The sequence below is a fragment of the Maylandia zebra genome, linkage group LG23 (genome assembly GCF_041146795.1).
Source record: "Maylandia zebra isolate NMK-2024a linkage group LG23, Mzebra_GT3a, whole genome shotgun sequence".
In the NCBI taxonomy this organism is placed as follows: Eukaryota; Metazoa; Chordata; class Actinopteri; order Cichliformes; family Cichlidae; genus Maylandia; species Maylandia zebra.
Genome location: NC_135188.1, coordinates 18,862,010 through 18,885,675, shown reverse-complemented (window position 1 = coordinate 18,885,675; position 23,666 = coordinate 18,862,010). Strand labels below are relative to the sequence as shown.

The following is a 23,666-nucleotide window of genomic DNA, read 5'->3' as shown; positions in this document are numbered from 1 at the left end:
CATAATTTTGTAAATATTTTTTATGTTTTTATGGCTTTATTGTCATAAAGACCTCTGTTTATTTATTTTTTTTTTTTTGGGGGGGGGGGGGGGAACCCATAATATATATTATAAATATATATATAAAATATAAATATATTCTCAATCACATTCACACCACTCTCTTATATCAGTTCCACTACATCGAGACTATTTTATGGTGGTCAGCTGTTTTATTGTCATGTATTTTGCATAATAAGATAACCATGTCCTGCATTCAAAAACACTGAAAATGTCTATGGTGGTGCTGTACCTAATATTGTGCTCATTGGATCCAAAACCTATTTTTCCTTTATTTTGAAGCCTGAGGCTTAGATCCATTAGGTATTCACGAGAAAAAAATTATCACATGTCAGGATTACAGTATATCGAAAATATGTGATTATAAAGGGAGTCAATGGGACCCAAAAGGGTACGAGGGATGCGAAAGGTAACACTTATGTGAATCTCCTTTACTATACACCACACCATAGAGGGGATCAATGAATTTTAAAAATAATCCTAAAATGCACATCATAAGTCAGTTTCATGCAACTAGTCTTTAAAATGACTGATATATTGAAAATCAAAAATCCAAAGTTACCCAAAAGGGTAACTTTTTTGACGAGGAACGCCTAAGGGTTAAAGACGCAAAGAACAAAAGCAGAAAACATTTGACTTGGATGGAAATCAGATTATTATGAAAGAAGATGTGAGTGTTTTCACATGTGGATGTTTAAACTGCCATCCTTGTATTTCAGCAAATAAACTCTCTCCTTATCTATAATCATTCACATCTGTGTGTCTACTTTCTGTCCATGTGTGGGCGGAAGGTGGGGGAGGGAGGGGGCAACAATACCCGCCATGACATAATCACCATAAGAGAGTGCAGAATTCCTCACATGTTTCAGCCTCTATGAACTCCCACATGAGATGTTCATGTTTCTGTAGGGAAGGTTGCAACATACTTGCCATGGTAGTTGCAGCAGTACAGGTTGTAACTGTACCACTATTTGAAAAAAAAAATGGTACTGTCTGCAACTGTGTGTTGTGGTTTTATCCAACTTTGTTGTTGTTGGCTTTTATTCTTCTTTGTCTGCATCATTCTGTTGGGTGTACATCACAAAGCCTGACCTCATTTGACATGTTTTTTCAGATGCAGAACCAAAGTACCTGGTGGCCGTCCAACCAATCCCAGCTAACGATGTGAAGAAACACTGCACAGGTATGCTGGCAGCTACATGTGGGCTTCAAACTGATAAACAGGCCAACACATAGTCTCACTCTGTACTCACTTGTCCCAACAGGTAAAGTGAACCTGGAGAAGCCGCTTCACCTGGTGATTGGTTCTATTAGCCCAACCGCTGTGCTACTGTCCTGGGGAAACTATCTGAAGACACCCTATGAAGGGAACATCATGAACGAATGTCTGGAAGACGGGTGATTAACTTCACTTGTTGTCCCAATGCTGATTGCATGTTTTGTCTAAGCTGTACACTGAGCTCTGTCTCTAAAGCTTTGAGCTTTCAGGGATATTTTAAGGAACAGTTCATAGTCTGGTAAAATATTGCAAATTAATTTTTGGGGTTTACCTTTATGATGAGTAACTTCACATATGTCACAGATTCATCATAAAACCAGTTTTGGTTTAGTGAACATGAAAGCTTTTTACCTCCTCTCATGTATTTTATGTTTTATGGACAACCAGAAAGCCCTGTTCCAAAGCTCGACGTTACTCAGAGACAAATCACCTTCAACCAATCAAGATGATGAATTACAACCCTGAAATCTCCACTGCTGTTGAGCTTGAACTGTCCCAGTGTGTTGAGTGATATTACACCGACTGAGACTCACCAATGCTCTTTTCCATCACCCCTTGATCTCTGCTGCCTCTAATAATACATATTTTTCCTTCCCTGTCAAACAAGTTGGAGGAGCCATTGGAAAGCCTGACCTAGGCGTCCTCTGCCACTCTGGGCGTCTTATTAAAACCTAATGTCAGCTCCATCTGTGGAGGGTTTGGCTGCTGCCTCAGATTTTTGGATCCCTGCTCTGAAAAACAGAACTTGAAGGAGTGAAAGTGGAGATTGGCTTTGTGGTCGCCAGAATTAACAACACCTAATGGACAAAGTTGTTTCCACACTGAGGTCACGGTGGATACAGGCAGCCAGAGAGAAACCGCACGGCATGAAGACGCTGGTACTGGATTGTGTATGTCATCCATATGTCGTACCACTGGGACACTTCGATGCTTTCTGAAACCTTCAGCCTTGTGATCAGGGAAACTTTGACAAGATGCAGCCGAACACATCTTGCACAGTCTACGAAGCAGACCTGCAACCACAGTCATCAGTGATTTAGTTTTGTTTACTTCTGCATAACCCAGTTTTTCTACCTATGAATCTCAGACATTATGGCTCCTTATATAGTTTCAAATCCCTTTAATATCAACTAGACACAAAATTATAGTGTATTTAAAGTGGGTCAAAGTCTATTAAATGTAAAAGCTGCACTTTGAAAGCACATTCTTTTTGTTCTGCAGCTCTAAATGGGCTCTTTAAGCATCTCTCTGATTTTAGTTTTGAAAGTTCAAAGCATTATTTCACTTAACAGCAATGTATAAAAACAGTTGGTCAGATATTAGTACAATTTCAAACTGCTTAAGTAAGATAGTGGCCATAGTTTTGGATTGCATATGAACTTTATATCAGTGTCACACAAGTTCCTGTTAATACCTGCCTCTTTAACAAAGAGCAGCCAAAGCAAAGACTTACAGGGGAGTTTGTTCCATTATTTGGGACACCATCTGGCAGTCTGTCCTCAGTCTGTAACTATAAGCATTTTGTTATTTTAATAGCTAATTTAAAAAAAGGTAAAATAAATAAAAAACTATTTTTGTGATTCCCTAAACTGTGGTAAGTGCTGGTTAGCCAAAGATTTATTTATGTACAGCACACTTTCAATGGATACAAATACACACCAGTTGTAATTTGTAGACAAACATGTACATTTTTTACACAGCTGTATCTGTAGGTAATTTTTATTCCTATCCTTGATAAAAATCTTTACCATAATGGTATTATGGCATTAATTTTTTTCAAATACTTGGCTTGCTATTTGTGTTTATCACAATATAAACCTAAAATATGAGGAGCTTGAGTCACTCCTCCAGAAATGTGTGATACTGTCAGCCTAATTAACCCATTTCTTTGTATTTTTTCGAATTAGTATTAGGCAGCTGGTTGCTAACATGTTTAGATCAGCTGCTTTACCTGTTTCCTCTGGGTAAATTACAAAGATAACCTTTGTGTTTTATAAAAGTTAATGAATGTAAGCATGGCCAAATCGATGTATTGCTGAAACACAACCAAGCTATTGAGAATTAAAAAAAAAAACAAAAACCCAAAAAACCCATTACATATAAGCATATGAAGTTAAAATACAATGGACCAAAAATAGAACTCTGAGGAGCTCCAAGGGCAGTTTTCAGACAATCTAACCACCTTGCTGTTGGTAAAGGCATTTTTCCTTTTTCTCCATCAGATTCTACACTATCCGCTACAGAGAGAGAAACAGGAATTGGATCTACCAGACATGCCCAACAAGCGACACAGTCATTGATAACCTGAAACCCAACACGCCTTATGAGTTTGGCATCCGCTCCAACAAGGATGACCGCAGTGGCACATGGAGCAAACCGGTCATCCACAACACCAGCATGGGCAGTAAGGAGTTACTTACGTACTTGTCACCACTGGAATCATAAAGGCTCAAGCTAAAGAAAACATCAAGCCTTGATTTTGATGTTAAGAAAAAGTTTACAATCTCTTCCAAGAAAAGTTTTTATTATCATTTTTTTTGCAAAGCAATGGCTAATCGATCTTTAATAATAATAATGATTAATTTTACTGCTTTTTCTCTGCACTTTTTTCACAGATAAAAATAGACAGAAATCATACAAGCCACGTAACAGTCCTCCAGTCAAGCTGGGGGTAAGTAACCTGCTGTACTGTAACAAAGTAAATGCTACTACATCTGCGATGTAAATGTGATGACCTTTAAAATTTTTAAATCATGGATACATGTAGAATAGACTGCTTCAAACTTTATATTTACTTAAATACCTCAAAATGTACTTGAAAAATATTTAATGAAGTAAATAATAACATGAACAAACTATGCTGCGCTTACTTTATGTGACATTAATAACATTTTTTACTGTTTGCTTTTGTATAATTATGGCTATTTATTATGGTTAAATTCTAAAACATCAAAAAATGTGCCATATTTTTAATTTGTGTATCTGTTTTTGGTCAGTAAGCTTACTTCATATTTAATGTAAAGTATTATGGCAATGAATATGCAAAAAAGGTTTTCTTAAATTAATAAAACTTGAAGAAAGAAAATAGGAAGATATACAAAAACATTGTAAATAAAATTAAAGGTGAAGATAATAAGTCTTCATTAAAGGAAAATTACCTCTGGGTTTCCACAGAATTTAAAGGTTGAGGTCAAATTTTTCAAAGCAGTGCATCACGAGCTTAGGAGTCCTTGTGTTTATGTATATTTGATTTAAACATGTCTAAAGTTGACATTCTTTGTTCTTTCTTTTTTTTTCTTTTACAAACAGACGCCCCTCTTTGCTCCTCGTTATGGTAAGATTTATGATTTTGTCTTTAATTAATATATAGTCTGTTCAGTCATTATCTCTTCCTGGCATGATTTGTGGAATCTGTTTGACTTCAGTTTAGGTATGTACAGTCAGTAATGTGTTCTCATAGGCCACCACAACAAAACAGGTTCAGGCTGGTTCGAAACACTCACACTTTGCAGTAGGAAAAAAACAACAACTTCCAATTATCCTGAAGTTCAAGCCAAAAGCTTTATGCACCAAATATAATAGCTGCTCATCTTTCTGAAAACATCAGTCTTGTATTGTGCACTTAGACATCTGTCTGCTGAACTGCTCATGCTGAACCATTTCATTGTTTTTCTTTTAACATCTTTGTTGACTTGTTTGCAGCCCTCCACAACGGAACGGGCCCTCGAACACCTACTTTGTTCAAAAACCCAGGGTTCCCTGGAGCTCCACGCACGTCCTTTGGTGATTACCGCTCTTTCTTTCTTTTCTCCCTGTCTGCATACTTTTACTTTTCTTCCTCTCTGGGCAACAGAGAAGTTTCTCACACAGCACAGCACAAAAGCTTCCTTAAAGGGTTCCACTGATGGAAAACAGGCACCAAAATGCAGTTTCAATCCTCACATTGCAGATGTGAGAAAGTGAGAAAGCAAATAATAGTAATACCAACATTCTTTAAATGTTAGAAAAGTAAGAAATTCACAGCACTAAAGGATGTTGAAGATTTGTTTATAAAAAGCCTCATCAGTCTAACTCAATGGCTGCTTTTCCCAAACTAGGTTTCACAAAGAATTGATTGTCTCTCCAACCCTATCCTCTTTAATTTTGACATTTTTCCTCTTATAAACCCACCGTGTTATTTCCAACAGCACCTCCCGAGAGCCAGCAGGAAACTATCCCTGTGCCTGGCTCTTCTGAGCCCAAATTTCCTCACGTGTCCCCGGGTAACGAAACAGACGCTCTTTTATTCTTTAATCATCAGCTTCACTCATTTGCAGTCCATCTTTACCTGCTTCGCCTGAGCCTGTGGTGCACCTGGGAGGGGTGGAGGTGGGGTGTGCAGCTATTGAGATTGGCTGCATGTTAGCATGTCTTAAGCCCAGTTAGAAAGTCAAAACAAGGCGAGGAAATGATGTCCCTGGAGATCAGTAAGTTCCCCTTGGCCTGCCCATTCCAAAAGTAGCTGCAGCTCATTTTTTCAAACCACACTGCTGAAATGTATATGACAGCCATCATGCTTCAGCATTCATCATCAATTTTCTTTTCTCCTTTCAGCTGCTTTCTTTGATCAATGATATTTCTCTTTCTTAGACTTTTCAATTAATACCTGATATTTTTTACCTCTGAGAGGTACAAGGGCTCAACATTACAGCATTATCATTAAATATGTAGATTATATTCAAACCATCAGCTATTTAAAGTAAACCAGTTTCAGTCAGAACTCCTCCATTCCTCTGTCATCCTTCTTGTCTGTCTGTCCAGCTGTCCCCATCCTACTTGTTGCAAGTCACCGCTCTCTTCAGTCAGTCTGCATGTCAGGAGTGCATGTCAGCCAGTTCAGACGCAGACGTGGTTGGAATTTCCCATCCAGGAAAGCCAACACAAGTCGTTCTGCAAAATCCTCCCAAAGTACAATGTCTTCAAACTTTTCTGTATTTCTCTGAGGTACGAGATTATAGGGAACAAAATCAAATTCTTTAGGCATCTGTTTGAAAATAAACAAATCTTGTGGAATCTAGGGCTGGGTATCTGGTATGAAACCAGAGATTTCTAATTGGTTTTAACAGAAATATTAGATCTTGATCTACAACAGGAAAATGCTGGCTAAATACAGTGGTGTGAAAAAGTATTTGCTCCTTTCCTGATCTTCTGTTTTTTTTGTATGTTTGTCACACGTCAATGTTTCAGATCATCCCAAAAGAACTCAATATTAGACACAGATAGCACAAGTAAACACAAAAAACAGTTTCTGAATGAAGGTGTTTATTATTAAGGGGGGGGGGACAACAAAAAAAAACTGCATGTGCAAAAGTGATTTCCTGCTAAACCTAATAGCTGGAACAAGCAGCAGCAAGTGGAGTCAAGCATTTGCGATAACTGGCAATCAGTCTTTTACAGCACTGTGGAGGAATTTTGGCTTACCCCTCTTTGCAGAATTCTTGTAATTCAGCCACATTGGAGGGTTTTTGAGCAATACCTGCCTCTGTAAGGTCATGCCACAGCATCTCAGTCAGATTGAGGTCAGGACTTTGACTAGGCCACTCCAAAATCTCCATTTTGTTTTTATTAAGAGGTGGACTTGCTGGTGTGTTTTGAATGGTTGTCCTGTTGCAGAAACAAAGTATGTTATAGCATTCTCCTTCAGGATATTTTAGTAGAGAGCAGAATTCATGGTTCCTTTTACCATAGCAAGTCTTCCAGTTCCTGAAGCAGCAAAACATCCCTAGACCATCACACTACCACCACCATTTTTAATGATGGTATAAAGTTCCTTTTCTGAAATACTGTGTTACTTTACATCATATTTAATGGCATACACACCTTCCAAAAAGCTCAGCTTTTATTTTGTCACTCCACAGAGTATTTTCCCAAAAGTCTTGGGGATCAGAAAGATGTTTTCTAGCAACACTTAGACAATCCTTCATGCTCTTTAGCTCAGCAGTGGTCTTGGAACTCTGTCATGCAGGCCATTTTGCCCAGTCTCTTTCTTATGGTGGAGTCATGAACACTAACCTTAACTGAGGCAAGTGAGGCCTGCAGTTGTTTAGATGTTGTTATGGTGTCTTTTGTGACCTCTTGAATGAGTCGTCGGTGTGCTTTTGGGGTAATTTTGTTTGGCCGGCAACTCCTGCGAAGGTTCACAGCTGTTTAATGTTTTTGCATTTGTGGATAATAGCTCTCACTGTGGTTTGCTGGAGTCCCACAGCTTTAGAAATGGCTTTATAATGTTTTCCAAACTGAGAGATCTCAATTAATTTGTTTCTCATTTGTTCCTGGATTTCCTTGGATTGCATCATAATGTATGACATTGAGGATGTTTTGGTCTATTCCACTCTGTCAGGCGGGTGCTATTTAAGTGACTTCTTAAACCTGTGTTTAAAAACTGCATTCTGTGTTTTGCCTAATATTGACAGTTTTTGATGATCTCGTACATTTAAGTGTGACAAACATAAAAAAGAACAGAAATCAGGAAGAGGGCAAACACTTTTTCACACTACTGCATATCACCAACCAATAAGCCAGTGAGGACCCTTCATTATGAACATGTTTTATTTAGTATCAAATGAAGTATCTATACCATGTCCTATCCTGACAGAAAAGCTAAACAACTTTCCAGTTTTGAAAGACATGTATCTGATGACTTGAATTTCTCCAGAGTTGCTGGATGAAATTAGTCAAAATGCATGTCTATTTTATTTTATATCATAGTGTACACATCGTGCAAAAACAAACACTGACCAGTTTCCTATGACCTCAGTACCTCTCTTCTCTTTCATCCCAGAAAAAGGAAACACAATTAGAAACAACAACACCCAACCAGCGGATATTCCCACTCCTGCCCTCCCCAAACTTCTGTCCACCAAAGCCCCCCATGCCAACATCACAGCCGTCCTTCTTACTAAGTTAGCCTCCAGAGGTGACTCCAGTCATGTGCAAACCACTAAGGCACCCACTAGTGCACCTGAGAAGCCTCGTAACCCCACTGGTAATTCCTCCTTACAATCTTTTTTTTGTCTTTCTTTCTTTTTTTTGTCTGTGACATAATCATTACGTTTTAGAAAACATACAGTTTTATCATAGTCAGCTTTGGTTGAAAAATATCTGTCTTGTCTATCCATGTCGCTTAATACTTAAAAATGTTCTAGACTCAGTGTATGGTGTCCATGAATATAAAAGCATCATCTGCAAATAGTTTCACTGCATTTGCCATATTCTGTCCCAAAAATGCCAAATGTTCTTTTCAAAAGTTGGCTTCTTCTAAAAAATCCTCTTTCTGCTTCTGTGAGATGTTGTATCTCTCAATATCTAAGCCTTTTGGGGGTGTAAGTAATGCAATGTTGTTCTTCAAAAATGAGTATGAACATAGTTAACAATGTTCTGTGTTTAATTTTTCTTTTCACCAAATGAATCAGTGTATTTTCTTTTCTTTTTAAACTGTGTGGGCCCACAAAAATAAGAGTTTCATCCAACAGTTGAACTTTACAAAGAAATGTAGCACACTCAGCTGCTGTCAACAAAGTACTTTTTAAAAAATGTATAGATCTTAAAATCTTTTTATCACACATTACCTAAGGTGTTGAAAATAATCATAGCAGTTCTACAAAATTGGTTGGTTTTAAATGTATTTTTTTAGACAGCTGAGACATAACTGACTGAATACTTACTTTTATTTAGATTTAATTTCTGCCTCCGTAAACTGCTCATTTGAGGTCAAAGGGCCCTGGCGACTGTTACTATATCACCCTGTTACCAAGGCAAGTGCCAGATGTACTTTGCACTATGTGAAAAGATCTGGTACCAGGAGTTGGTGGACTATTGGCTAAAGACAGCACATCCTACACTGGTCACATACATTTTTTTAGGTTCTACACCACCTTTGTAAGATTTTGAGGAAAGAGCTCGTGATAAGTCTTCATAGTCAAATCCTACTTCTTAAATGCACTTTGAATCCAAATGTAACCGAGGCTTTAAAAAGTCTTGCCATTCGTGTCTTACCTTCTCAACAGTCAGTTCTGCTTGGCAAACTTTAAGAAGAATATTTACATTTTCAGGTTTTAATTTGACAGGATGCAGACCATCTCTCAAACTGAAAAAGGCCTTCATTTTTTTTTTAGTGTTCAACCTTCTTTTTTTCATACAGCTGTTGGCAAATCACAGGACGGCTCATCACTGCTGAGATCAGCACTGGCCAATGAGCGGGCCAAAACTAACACATGGGGTAATAACAACCTCACAAACAGCTTCCTTCATCTTGCAATCAAAAGCAACCTTGCTATGTCTGTCTGCTGTTAATTTGCAATCATCTCTTTCCCTTGAGCTTCCAGGCTGCTTCCAGTGAAATTAGTGCTAAAGGTTTTTTTCCACAGGAATGGCTGCTCAATCCAGGAGTATCACCTTCACGCACATTTCATCTGGTGTTTGCATGCAGCACACAATCTTCCAGTTATCAAAATTCATCAGCATCTTCGATGACTGGTTTTTCAAGATTGTGAGCGCTTAAAGAATCATCTTGGTCCCATCATGCTCATTTGTTTATTTATTCCATAAATTCAATGACATCAGATTTAATGGTCCATCACTAACGATGCTGCACAGGGCTGCTGCAAGCTCGCTTGTCTGCCAACACAGATAAAGGTCAGATCAGACTGTAACACAGGCCGTGCAACTGTTTTTGATCTTTTAGGTCAAGGAAACAAAAGAAATCTCACTCCATCGCTGCCCCTGCAGCCCTACAACCCAGCAGCTACCACAGTTACCGGATCCATGAGGCCTGCATCGAGAAACCCTCTCTTTCCCTTCTCTAATGGCTTCAGACAGCCCCACTCCCCCTCCTCTAGATCGAGTAACTCATCCCCAACTTCAGGGAAACTTGGGGGTAATCCTCCTTGTACCTGTTTCTTTTATGTTCACTTTGCTGCTTTGCTGTCTTTTACTGTCCAAGGGGAAAATGTTTTGATAGGCTAAGCCATGAAATATATCTAATTTCAAGTACTCAAGTTTAAGTTTGACTTTTCTTTTCAAGTCAAATGCAAATTGGAAAAATACTTACAGGCTTATTGATTATATTTCTCTCTTGTTCAAGATTCTAAAATCAAGTCGATAAAAATTGATACCAAAAAGAACTGAAATATCAAATATACCTACTATTTAGGTTGTAGAATCTTGAGATATTCTAATCAACGCTGATTGGTTTTGCCTCTTGTGGACTCATTATCTTCCAGTTTCCCATCTATTGTTACTGTCTGAGACATTTTGGGGGCTTTTGCAATGGTTTTCTATGCCACTATTCTTTCAATTTTAAGAAAGAATTTCTTATGTGTCTCAACACTGTTTCGCATCTCATCACCCCTCAACACAATTTTACTTTTGCCTTTTTTCTGATTAAATGCTGTGAAACTTCATTTTTGTTAACTGTTAGCTGCTAAATGAACCTTTCAGGTGAACAACCAAACAAGTCCGTTAAAAGCTTTGGCTAAAAGTTTAATAGATCAACTAGTGGGATTTTATATTGCTTCCAGAATAAATAATGCACATTAAGGTTTATCTTTGGTTCATAACTGATCCATGACAAGAATTAAGGAATTCTGTACAGTTAAGGAAATGGACAAAAGTTGGGGAAAAATGGGAAAAGTAGGTGTTCCAAATAGTCAAGACAAGTAAAAAAAAAAGAAGATTTATTTGGTTAGAAAAGGACTTGGTTGATTGTCCTCTCATCAGGTTCAGTTTTCAGAGACAGTTTCTTTCCCTTCATAACACTTAGTTTTCTCCCAACAGTAAATGGACAACCACACCGGGGCATTTCCCCACCTAAACCGGCCATATGGTCCCGACCTCGATTGGGTAAAAAAGACCTTGTTTGTCTTTCTGTGTTTCATCATTAACCCTTCACTCGCTTTTGCAGCATTTTCACCTCCACTGCAGCTCTTGTTGGTGTTTTTTGTGTCCCTCCATTTTTTATTAATACTTTAATGTCCATGCACTATTCATCCATCCATCCATCCACCTGTTTGTCCACCATTGGTCTGTCCATCTGTGTTGTCTTTTTGTCCCACATTCGCTGCCTCAAGCCAGTTTTGAGCAAAGCTTCAGTCAGAGAGATTTAACTAATCAAGACGCTGCACATGGTTGATTATGTGAGTTGGTTACTTAAGCTCAGCAGCTGATTGTGTCCCTCTGTGTTCTACAAGTTGTTGGTGGTGGGGAGTGTTTAACCATCTGGTTTAAGGTTGTGGTTGGGGAAACTGTAGCAAATTCAGAGACCTGAGACCTCTTCAACTCTTTGGGTGCTGGGCTAAAAACCATTTCACTGCTTCACTGTTTCACTGCTTTGCTCTAATAACCATGTAGAATATTTCACAAAAAGTTTTAATTATTCCTTAGAACCAGTTTAAAAACATTAAACTCTGACCAGTTTGAAATAATGTATATTTTCTTGGATGAACTCCATCTGCAGATGAAAATGGTCAGATAATACACTAAGGTCACTGAAAAAGTTTGTTTGTGGATGTATGTTTAAAGATTGTGTTTTACAAAAGTATTGAATAATTAAGCTATTTGTTGTCTGCAGGGTTGACTATTGATTTTTTTTAAACTTTGGCCATTTCCCCAGAATTCAAACTTTTTTATGCTACTGCACAGTTTTTGCAGTTTTTGGGAACATTAGCATGATGTTTTTTTGTTTTGTTTTTTTAAAAAAAAAGCTGTGTGTAGTTTAAATAGTGTTTCCAGAGTTATAATCTAAAGAAAATAGTCTGTTATCTGCTGAAAATGATAAAAATTGACAGAAAATAACCTGTCAAGATTATTATCAAGAGCTACAAATTGATTCGAATCCTTTTTCTGAAACTGGCCTTTTAAGTTTATAGAGAAATATCTAAAAATATACATATAAGGCATCAATGTTATTGGGAGTGTTGTTACTCTTTTAGTTAAAGTAATGCTTCTAAAATGTAACTTAGTTAATGAGAGCTGGTGTAGCGTGTTATTGCTGGCTCAGACCTGCCTACACTTGTTGAGCTTTACTCTGTACATTGATATAGTAGTAGTTATAATAGTTGCTATATGGGCTCTCTGTCAAACTCAATACCATTATTTTATTTGTAGTGTTTGGTTTACTTTCTGATGATTTGGAGTAGTTTCCAACCCAACTAGGAAAGAAAATAGTAATTTTGCTCCAACAATTACTTTAATAGGCTTAACAAGTTGTTGGCGCAAACTGGCTGCAATATTTATTTGGAATAGGAACTAACGTACCAATGAAAGAAAAATATTAGAAAACTTTTTTTTTCATTTGTTTTTTAGGAGAATAAGCATACATATTTTTTTTTGTACCAGCAAAAGTGTTTTTAAGTGTATAGAAGTTATTCTAGTAATACCTTCAGCAGAGGTTAAACTCTCTGCAGTGACTTTCAAGCATCAGAAAATTCAATAGAATTTGAAGTCTTTCATAAGCAGCTAAAAAAAGAGGGTGATATGGGTTATGAGAACTTTCACTTTAGATTCAGTTGTATTATGAGTTAGGCCACCCTCAGAACTCATCTGACAATTGAAACCCGGTCAGATCACAGTTTACAAAAGTTTATAGTGAATTATACAGTTAATGATTTACATTGTGCATGGTGTCATGGTGGGCATGGTCTTCCTGTCCAGTATGCATGAGCTGGTTTTGGTGTCATCAGTTTTCTAGTTTTGATGTTTTGTCTTTTGTATTTTAACACCCAGAAACCACTGATCTATGACTTTTTGACAGAAACTTAAAAATACAAAACCGAAAAATGGCCAAGGCATCTCAGGGCTTTATTTCAGTATTGAATACAAACTCCAGTTTTAATCGCAGTGCCTCTCCTGCTGCAGTGAACAACTCATTGCTGGAGGAAAAGAAGTCTGAACTCCCTGAAGTGTTTGGTCGTTCGGGTCCCACGACAGAAGAGTGGGTTTATGGTTGGTAACGGCATGAATTTCATTTGTCTGCACCCAAAACTTGCCCATGCCGTGTGCTGACTGCCGCTCCAGTTGCTCTACATCGTTAAGACTGCATGGTTTGGTGGTGTTACATGTCCAGAAACAAATCTTTAGAAGGACCATGAAGGAAAATACTGGCCGTCAGCTTGAAAGTTTTGGCCAAAGGCTTTGGAAAGTATGCGCTCCCCTGATCGTTAGCTTACTTTTACAGAACCTCACTTTGCAGAGCTTTGCGCTTTTTCTCACCACAGAAATTAAAGGAGGAGACTGTTTCTAATTAGCCTGTGATGAACCTGGCATCTCGACTGGACCTTTGGTATTATTTTAAAAAAGTTCTGTCCAGGGTCCAAATGCTTCAGCTTGTGCTTCTTGCCTGATTGCGAGTGCGATGAGCTTCAGACATCTTGCTGCAGAGATGCCGTGTTTAGAAAACCCTCACGCGAACCAGGACAGCATGGCGTGCATTGGACAGTTTTCATCAGAATGTGGAAACCTCTGTTTGATTTTTATTTTAGAATTATTTGTGTGAAAAAAATCATACCAATATGTATTTATTCTAGTTCTGTATTGTAATCACGAGGCATTTCTGAACATAGGCTATAATTATAGCACAGTTTCCACTCTGACCTTCCAATATAATGATCCTTTGAGAACACTGTACCTCTTGTGGTTTCTTGACAAGCCTCCTAATTTATGTCCAAGAATAATACAAGGTTTATCCAAGTAAGCAAAATATCTCTATGAAGCTTAAACAATTTTAGCCAAACTTCATGTCAAACAACAGCAAACATTCATACAGGCAGCCCATCATACATATTTACATGCAACTGATTGAAAGGAATGCATCTGTGTTGTTTCATGTTACGAGCTAACATGTTTCAGGACTCCATCATCTTTCATGTTCCTGGCTTTGCATTTATTCTATTTAGTTTTGGAACCGAGTCAATTCCTTGATTGTGAAGAATTTGGCTTCTGCTTAAATAAGAGGAAAGGGGGCAGGGGTGGGGTGTAATTGGCTGCAGGTTCTGGACTTTAGTCAGAAAAACACAAAAGATCTTGTGGGATTACAAGGAATTGTTCATGTTTTAAGGTTCATTTGGCATTTGGAAATGGGTAGGGAGTTCTACCTTAGCTGAAAAAATATATATTTCAAGAGATTAGACAGCACCTGGCTAGAAAATAGATCCAAATTGGCTGTTAAAGCTTTATTTTTGCCTTATGTAAAGCAATACTGTCCACAGACTACAGAACAGGCCTGAATCTGATCTAAAACAGAGACATTCCCATCATGTAATACTTTAGAAAATTATTGCAGCACTTTATATGAATAGTAGTAAAATAAATTTGAAATGACTGTACATGAAAGAGACCCTTTAATACAAAAAGTCACAAGTGCAGAGATGGTTTAGATCAGGACAGTAAAATAAAGGCTGATAAGGTGATTGTAACAAGATAATGTTTTTGTTTCTTTCAGGATCTCCTGCTCGTCCAGCAATACAGATCAACAAGAAGCCAAATTTGGTTGGAAAACCTGGAGAAACGGGTAGGAACTCAATAAGAAAAACAATGAACTTTGTCTACACCCTTGTTTAACTGCGACATTTATAGTTTTCTGAAGGTTGAACTGTTTTTGTTTACATATTTTCCATCAGACAAAGTTAACAACTTCAAACAGAATGATAAACTGCCTGTCCTGAAACCCAAAGTACCAGCAGTGACCACCAAGCCGATCAAACAAGAACGGAAACAGACCACAACTGCAACACCAACTACTACTGGTACAAAGATTTCCACTTGGCAATCAAGTAGTAGTCATCAGCCCAGTTTCGTCCAGTTTACCACATTCAAACTGCAATTTAAGACAATTTTCTCCTGCTTATTTTGAAATGTTTTGCTAGTTTAACCAAATGCATGTGACCAATGATTGAACATGAAGTCTATTTACAATATGCTGCCAAATGGGGCCTTGCTGGGCACTTTAAAAGTTTTCATGTCAGTCACTGCTTTCTTTGAATAAAGCTTTTGGAAAATATAATATTTTTTAACTATATACTCACTCCCAAAAGAAACCCACAAAAACAAAACAAAGAAAAAAATATTTTCATGGACATGCACAATATGCACAAAATATCACAAACCAGCTTACAAGAAGTAGACATACCTTCTTGTAATATTTTGCTTTGTTTACAAAAAATGTTGCACATAGAAGGAAGGTCATTTTGTTCCAGAAGGTTTATTCTTGAAATTAGACAATTTGTGTTGTGTTTCTTCTTTCAGCACCTCGACAGGAGTCATGGGAGGAGTCAGATCTTTTTAAATCACAGCCATCCTCTGAGATTGACGCCATGGGCAAAAAACGTTACGTAGGTAAGCTGAAATGGTCACTTTAGCAGGACATTGGGTTTTACCATATAGCGATACAGACATCAAAACAAGCATTTTTTGTTCCAGCTCCAATTACATATACAAAGTGAACCTCAAACCCCAGTGATACTTATGCTTTACATTCATGTTCTCTTTCTACAGCACCTCATGTCATCTACAAAACTGGAAAGAAACCAGATGAGCCTTGCTCTATTACCTCTTCCCTCAACTACTTTCCCGAAGATGAACCCAGTGAGACAAATGTGACATCACCACCAAAGACTCCACCCTCCAACCTCACTGTGGTGACAGTGGAGGGATGCCCATCTTTCATCATCTTGGACTGGGAGAAGACTGACAATGAAACCACTGGTACTTATTAGCTGAATTTTTATTGCAGCAGCCCAACAAAAAACTGAATGAAATTGAAACTCTTTGGTGACTAACCTATAACACTCCTATGGTGGTTTTAGCTGTGTTCTATCACGATTCTGTTGGTCATGTCCTAATTCTGTAATCCTCTTCTCAGAGTACGAAGTCATCTCCACTGCTAAAGGCCCAGATGGAGAACAGGTTTCCATCCTGACTACAAACCAGACTCACACTGCCGTAGAGAACCTCAAACCTGAGAGCAGGTAAGTTCTACCTAAATTCGTTTTCTTTCTTCAACTTTACTTTTCATGAAGTTGAAGTCAAAGTCAATTTCTAAATTGTAGAATTTGAGATTGGAAATCGACCAGCCTTGTGTACCATGTGCAAATTTTCACAGCCTAGCATCAAGGGTTATCTACAGATTTATTTACCATGATTTCATGTTATGAGATTGATTTGCCGTGTAGCCAAGAGAACCAGTCAATTTGTCGGCTACACAGAAGAAAGAGAAGACATGAAAAATGTGAAAACACTCCAAACCAAACCAGGTCATTACAATAAAGCAGGTTTATACATATTAATCTCTGGATGTTAAGTGTTTCTGCAACTCAGATCTGACTGAACATCTGCTGGTTGGCGTTGCAGCCATTTCATTCAGCTGTTCAAACAGCCCAAGTTAGTTGAGCCCAGTAAAATAAGCAGAGAATCTGTTACGCTTGCTGACGCTTTAACGAGCCGCGATGTGGGAAAGCTATTTGGTGTGAAGGAAGGTGGTTAGAAATTAAGTCTGGCCAATTGCAAGTCTGGACTCAAGTAAAACCATATAAAAATAAAGAGCTGTGAGCAGAGGTCATGGTTTTCACTGTCATGCACGGGTTGCATGATGTTTGTGACTGTCCAAGCTTATAAAACCTGTTTTAACAGTCAGTTGTGTAACTTTGATACAGTATAAAAGAACAGAAAACAATAGTTGTTGTATTGTTTTTTTAGTGACCTAGAGGAAATGGTTAAGGAGAAATCCTTTGTTACAGTAAAATCACCATTATTAACAAGTAGCTTCAAAGTAATTTGTTAATAATTCCTTAAAAGTGTATAATCAATAAAAAATAAAGGTAGTCTATCCAGAGAAATGTAGTATTAGAATATATTGGTACTTTAACTGTTTTGGGCTGAGCTGATGTCTTTATTTTATTTCCTACTTTACTTTGATAAATTATAGTTCTTAAAAAGATTTTGCAATATAGTTCATACCTAAGTAAGTTCTACATTTTCTTGTACTTTGTGGCATCTGAGTTTGCTGTGTCATCTTTGAAAAGTTATGACTCTATTCCTGATTATGTATTATTGTAATGCTATATTTCCCCCCATTTTTTTAGTTACGAGTTCAAGGTGAAGCCAAGGAATGAGCTGGGCTCAGGTCCTCCCAGTGAGCCAGTTACCTTCAACACAGAGTCAGGTACATTCCTGCTCAACTGCCTGTCTTTAGAGAATGCACAAGCCAAAGCAGTTGCAGTCAAACTGAAACTCCAGGACCTCTCTGTGACTTCAAATGTTTTAAACAACAAGTAGAAATGCTCCAAACTTTCCGCTCATCAGTTAAGACTAATGTTCACCCTCAGCGGCAGCTACTGTTTCTGCCCATTTCAAATTCACTTAGCAGGAATTGCAACTCATTGCAGATGTATAATTAATTATCGCTATTGCATAAAGGTAATTTCCTGCTAGAAATTTATCATAATGTGAGACTTGAGACTTCACTCCTGATTGCCTACAAAATACAATTAATCAGTTATGCAGTCATCCATAACTGGACTTTACTGATAGAATTACTAACAAGTCATTGATTTAGTTGTTTTTTAAATGCTGACATCCAGGATATTGATTTTTTCAAACATTGCACGAGTGAATTGATATCCTATATTTCAAACACAGAGAAATAATTAAATGTTCTGCTTCACTGATCTAGATGATGATGAAAGTTGCTGCTCACGTTATAAGAAGGCACTCCTGCATCAATGTGCAGTATCAGTTATGCTTTCTTTATATAAGCTGTTAAGACCCTGTTGTTATTCTTTCCTTAGCGGACCCCAGAGTGAGTGAGAACGTTTCAGGTAAATTAACATCCACCTTATGTCCACATGGTTATAAGAAAAGCCTTTGTTTAAAGGTAGAAAGTTATATTTATTTTTCTGTACAGGAAAAGATGCTATCTGGACTCAGTTCCCCTTCAAGACAGACTCATACTCTGACTGCCATGGCAAACAGTATGTGAAGAGGACCTGGTACCGCAAGTTTGTTGGTGTACAGCTTTGCAACTCACTTAGGTACAAGATCTACCTGAGTGAAACACTCAACGGTAAGTACAAATGCTGAATTTATTGCCCACTTTAACAGGGAAACTGATCCCAGATCTGATCTGTTTCTCTATATTTCCCCTTATAGGTAAATTCTACAATATTGGAGATCAGACTGGCTTTAGTGAGGATCACTGTCAGTTCGTTGACTCATTCCTGGATGGGCGAACGGGCAGACAGCTCAGAGCTGACCAGCTCCCATCCAGACAAGGTATAAGCTTTATTTCAGTTTTCCTGAATTTTTCCTGAGCTCCTTAGTGAGCATGCATTTTTTGGACATTAAGATCCAGTATACTGCATGATTTGTCTTAAAAAAATAGAAATTAGTTATACCTGTACTTATATCTCATTTCAATTCAATTCAATTTTATTTATACAGCACCAAATCACAACAACAGTCACCTCAAGGCCCTTTTTATTGTAAGCTAGACCCTACAATAATACATACAGAGAAAAACCCAACAACAATTATAGCACTTTGGCAACATTGGGAAAGAAAAACTCCCTTTTAACTGGAAAAAACCTCCAGAAAAACCAGGCTCAGGGAGGGGCGGCCATCTGCTGTGACCGGTTGGGGTGAGACATAACAGACAAATGTAAAACATTATATTTAAATCCAGTGTGACACCCACTTCATTGTCATTGTCTTTGATGCCCATCTAGAATAAGAGTTCAGAAACCAGAGAGGACATTTTAGAATCTTTTAGTTTTTCCATTTCCTTTAGAATCACAATCATTTATTTAGTATTAGATGTCTGTACATTTTTATTACAATAAATAGGAAATTCTGCTGCTCTTAATCGGGTGCTTTGATACAAATTAGATTGAATGTATCAGATTTAAAATATGTTCCTCATCACGTATTGTTCTTTTTTGTCCAGGTTTCTTCAGAGCATTGCGTCAAGAACCTGTCCACTTTGGAGAAATAGGAGGACATTCTCATGTCAACTACGTCTCATGGTATGAGTGTGGAACACCCATTCCTGGCAAATGGTAGACGAACAGTCATCCTCACAGAGGCCTATGATGGGATTTGTTGCCAAAGCTTGGATGGCTAAGCCGTGCCTCTGAATTCTCTCAACCATGTTACTCAGTGCTGTAAAAATGTACAGGATATACTTGTCAGGGACTTTGTAAGGAGAGAGCATTCATCATAAATGATATAGCAACCATGCCTCATTTTTAATATTTATCTAGCAGCAAGGCTAAAGTGATGTTAGAACATGAAGATTCATAGAGGTATCGTTTCTCTGACTCATGCTAGATATATTTTATTTTGTGTTGAAATAATGGGAAGCTGGCTCCCTGGATTACTATTTTCATAACTTGTGAGATGTTATTTATCAAAAAGTCTTTGATTGCATTGCTTCACGAGGGCCACAGATGGGAATTCACAGGAGTTTTTTTTTTTTTTTTTTTTTAGAAATGCCATAAAAAGTAATTCAAGTGAGAGGTTTTAAAAGATACCATCCTGCTTCACATTCATCCATCGGCAACTGGCAGTCACCCATATCACCAGTCTTTAACCAATGCTTCACTAGTTAGTGTAGCGAATATAGACAGCATCATGAGTGATAAATTTACTGGATATCAGCAATAAGAAACCTATTTTAAACATTAAAAGTAAATAATGTATTTGATAATATAAATACCAAATAATGTACTTTCTGCTCTGAAAGGTGCCCCAAAAATACAGTACGGTGATATTTTTCGGGAACTAAGTTAGCATTGTAGGTAACTAATCCAGCTTTGTGAATCTGCTGTTCTGTAATTAATTTTCATTATTAATTAATTAATCTGCCAGTTATTTTTGATTAGCCAAATTAGTCATCAAAAATAAAAAAGTAAAAAATAGCCCATCCAATTTCTGAAACACATATTTAGCTTACTGTCATGTAATTCTTATATTTAAGAAGCTGCAAATGTTTTACTTGAAAATAGACAAACAATTAATTGATCATCCATTAACTGATCTATTAATGGAGAAAGAGCTGCGGCTTTTTATCATTGTCCTTTAAAGAAAATATCAAGCTGGCCTGAGTTTTGGTGCTTTAAACTACATTTTTAGGTGAAATGCCTAAAATTCATGCTTTACATGTCAATACGTTGGATGTGTTGACTGAACGCTGAGCTTCGGTGAGAGGCTTCTACACTTGCATTTTGCACAGCAGAAATGTATTTATATGTATATGGAGAGAATGTATTTTTTTTTTCAGTACATTTTTGCAGATGCATTTCTCTCACCATGACCAAAAAAACAAAAGGAAAAAGAAAACCAAATGGTACTATAATATGCTCTTCTTTGTCCTTCCTCGTGCTAGAGCATGGTGGGAAACTAATATTGCTGCCTGATTGCAAGTCAAAAGCAGAATTATTTACATTTTAATAACCAAATTACATTTAAAGATTTTATTTCTAGTTAGGTAGGGTTAAAATATTCAAATGGGAAATTAACTTGTTAACTGGTCTTATAGATGGAAACTAATTGCCATCTGATGCCTGGTTAATCACATAAAACATTTCCCTAAATACAGTCTCTTTCTGTATTTTACCAAATTAACTCATTGGAGCCATAGTTGCCCCAGTGGTTTTTCAAGCTCAACAACAGACCCAGTCATGCAGGCCTAGCAACCCATCACATGGCAACCACCAGTTACTAGGGAAAAATATTGGAGATTGGTTGCTGGATGTCACTGGCTGAACCTGGTAACAAAGTAGGTGCTGCTCCAAAAGCCTACAGGACCTATAGATTAGCATGGAAGATACCAACATGCTTGCAAACACTCTTAAAATATTTTCCCTAGCAAGCAGTCTATAGGTCTGTGAGACGAAAGCCTAAAGTAGGGGCAGCGATAGCTAGATCAGGAATGCTATGAGTATCTGTTTCCTTGAGTAGCTAGACAACCAGCCTGTATGCAGTCTTCAAAGGAAACCTCAGACACCAGTTTTATTTACTTACACTATTTGTCACAATCAAATAGCTGCGGGAACAATGAGCCATCTGGCTCAGAACTCAGACATTTCAGTCTTTAAAGGGTTTGTATATATCTTCTTATGGAAATTATGCATGAAAATGAATCCTGTTGTATTGTTTGTGATATTTTTAGCAACACATAAGAAAGGCATTAATAACTAAAATTGAAAGATACCATTTTTAACAATTTTTAACGAATGTAAAGTTTCATCAAAACAAATTTAATGACCCAATGAACAACAAAAATGTCTGAGACAAAATCTGATCACAATAACAACATTAGTAAGAAAACAGTAATAGATAACTATAATGTGGCTGAAATGTTCTAATGATGTTCTGATGGCTAGCAAATCCAGAAATATCTGCATTAAACATGCTGTTTACTTAACCAACATCCGGAGATGGCAACTAAGTTAGAAAAAGTAATGGAGTGCCATGATCTGCCCTTCTACGTGTCTTCAAATGGGCATTTCTTTAAGGGCACCTAGTCTGCATTGTCTTACCTGTCATATGAATATAACATTAAGATGCTGAATGTTAATATTCGAGTCACTAGGTTTCAAAGAATGAGGTTCAAGTAATCATTCTAAGCCAAAAGCTCAGCTTTCAAACTACTCTGAGTAGTCAGTACAACCAATACCAGACAGTATAACTCTGTCAACAGGCTTCCAAATGTTGGCCAATCAGAAGAAAGAAGGGGGAATGGAGTTGTTAGAAATGCTTAACAACTCATTTAATGAACTGAGGGGTTCATTAAAAGGAGGGCTTTATGAAGGGCAAATATAAGTATCGATTTTTATTTGAACTGTGAATCATGCAAAGCTACTCTAGTAGAGCCAAGAAAAGAAGCAGAGTGCTGAAAATTAGCAGACTAGGTACCCGTTCAATTAGTTGCAGTGTGTGTTGTAATATAAATTTTCTCCCTGGCAGGAAACAGATTACATGACTGTGGTATCTGAGAGGTGCAGTAATGAAAGTCGCAGATTAGGGCTATTAAAAAGCGCTATACAAATGCAGGCCATTTGCAGGCCATTAACTAAATTGCTAATCTATCTTTATAATACTTAAGGCTGCCGTTAACTTCCTGTCCTTCCACCAGCCTCAAACTTACCTACTGTCACACTAATAATATATGGTGGAGTGATGGAGGCAGAGACAGTAGAGAGCAGTGATATAATACAGCATTAGCGGGGTGTTTTCTGATTCTTCCACATAGTGTTGCACAGTCCTGCTTAGATGCTGTTTCCTGACAATAAAGCAGTGTACTTTGCCTTTACCTTCCAGCTGCAATCCTGACCGCCTTCATTTATAAAGTCCATTATTATAAAGCAGGGATCATTTAAAACAGAGGAGTGCTTTGTAAGGAAAAATAAGAATGTATTGCTGTTGATGTTTTTCTACATACATTTGTTTCTATATTGATTTTTAACAATAAAGAAGTTTTGAGTCCTTTTTAAAAAAAGTGTCTTTATTTACCCTCCACATGCATAAAGCTTTATCAGTTTATTACCTAGAACAGAACCTTATTATGTTTTTCTATTTTCTTAACTACTATTAATAGAATTAATCAATACCTAATTCAGAGTTGTCGAGATTTGGAGACTATCCCAGCTGTCATAGAGTGAGAGGCAGGGTACATCCTGTAAAGATCACTAATCGGTTGAAGTAAAATAATAAATTTAACCCATATTTCCTAACTCAGGACACAGGAAATGTGTTTCGTTGAAGATGAGAGATGAAAATATCAACAACAGTCACATCCATTATGTTTAAATTGGGAAATGCTCACAGGGATTAATCAGAGAGTCAGACAGGATGGAAAGGAAGTGTTTCTCTTCAGCTGTCTTCAATTGCTCATCTCCAGCCTCTTTACAGCTGAAAATTAGAAGTTGGTGAGTATCAAAGTAAACGCCTGTGACTGTAAGGAGGGAGTAAACGCCACTTAATGTTAACACAAATAAAAATCTGTTCTAAAAAATTTCAGTTCACACAAGCACTGAAATCCACCTTTAGTCACAGACAAGATTAAATTTTTGCCTTTTGAAGATGATCAAACAAGTTTAAAGAATCTTAGACATTAATTTTCTGCTTAAGCAACTTCTTGAAATGAGCTTATCAACCTGTAGCATTTCAGTCTGGTGATTAAGTTTGATCACTATACTCAAAGACACAATAGTCTATATCAATACCTACAGGGAGTGCAGAATTATTAGGCAAATGAGTATTTTGTCCACATCATCCTCTTCAGGCATGTTGTCTTACT

The 23,666-nt window shown here is 37.4% G+C and overlaps 1 protein-coding gene across 15 annotated transcripts in view; it reads left to right on the top strand.

Moving 5' to 3' along the window:
* Window positions 1-22,865, top strand: part of abi3bpb (ABI family, member 3 (NESH) binding protein b) — a 39,944-nt gene extending 17,079 nt beyond the window's left edge. Inside the window, exons 3-24 of one of the 15 annotated variants that reach the window (XM_004573184.4) lie at window positions 1,175-1,243; window positions 1,326-1,458; window positions 3,562-3,743; window positions 3,955-4,010; window positions 4,649-4,673; window positions 5,042-5,122; window positions 5,527-5,601; window positions 8,160-8,363; window positions 9,519-9,596; window positions 10,062-10,253; window positions 11,153-11,218; window positions 13,232-13,318; window positions 14,814-14,882; window positions 14,992-15,117; window positions 15,617-15,706; window positions 15,866-16,075; window positions 16,233-16,338; window positions 17,452-17,531; window positions 18,157-18,186; window positions 18,273-18,431; window positions 18,518-18,640; window positions 19,311-22,865. In XM_004573184.4, the coding sequence (XP_004573241.1) occupies window positions 1,175-1,243; window positions 1,326-1,458; window positions 3,562-3,743; window positions 3,955-4,010; window positions 4,649-4,673; window positions 5,042-5,122; window positions 5,527-5,601; window positions 8,160-8,363; window positions 9,519-9,596; window positions 10,062-10,253; window positions 11,153-11,218; window positions 13,232-13,318; window positions 14,814-14,882; window positions 14,992-15,117; window positions 15,617-15,706; window positions 15,866-16,075; window positions 16,233-16,338; window positions 17,452-17,531; window positions 18,157-18,186; window positions 18,273-18,431; window positions 18,518-18,640; window positions 19,311-19,426 (2,357 nt within the window). In that variant the 3' untranslated portion in view covers window positions 19,427-22,865. The remainder of the gene's footprint in view (window positions 1-1,174; window positions 1,244-1,325; window positions 1,459-3,561; window positions 3,744-3,954; window positions 4,011-4,648; window positions 4,674-5,041; window positions 5,123-5,526; window positions 5,602-8,159; window positions 8,364-9,518; window positions 9,597-10,061; window positions 10,254-11,152; window positions 11,219-13,231; window positions 13,319-14,813; window positions 14,883-14,991; window positions 15,118-15,616; window positions 15,707-15,865; window positions 16,076-16,232; window positions 16,339-17,451; window positions 17,532-18,156; window positions 18,187-18,272; window positions 18,432-18,517; window positions 18,641-19,310) is intronic. The other 14 variants (XM_004573185.4, XM_004573186.4, XM_076879835.1 and 11 more) reach the window with 14 other exon arrangements.
* The last annotated feature ends 801 nt before the right edge of the window (window positions 22,866-23,666 follow it).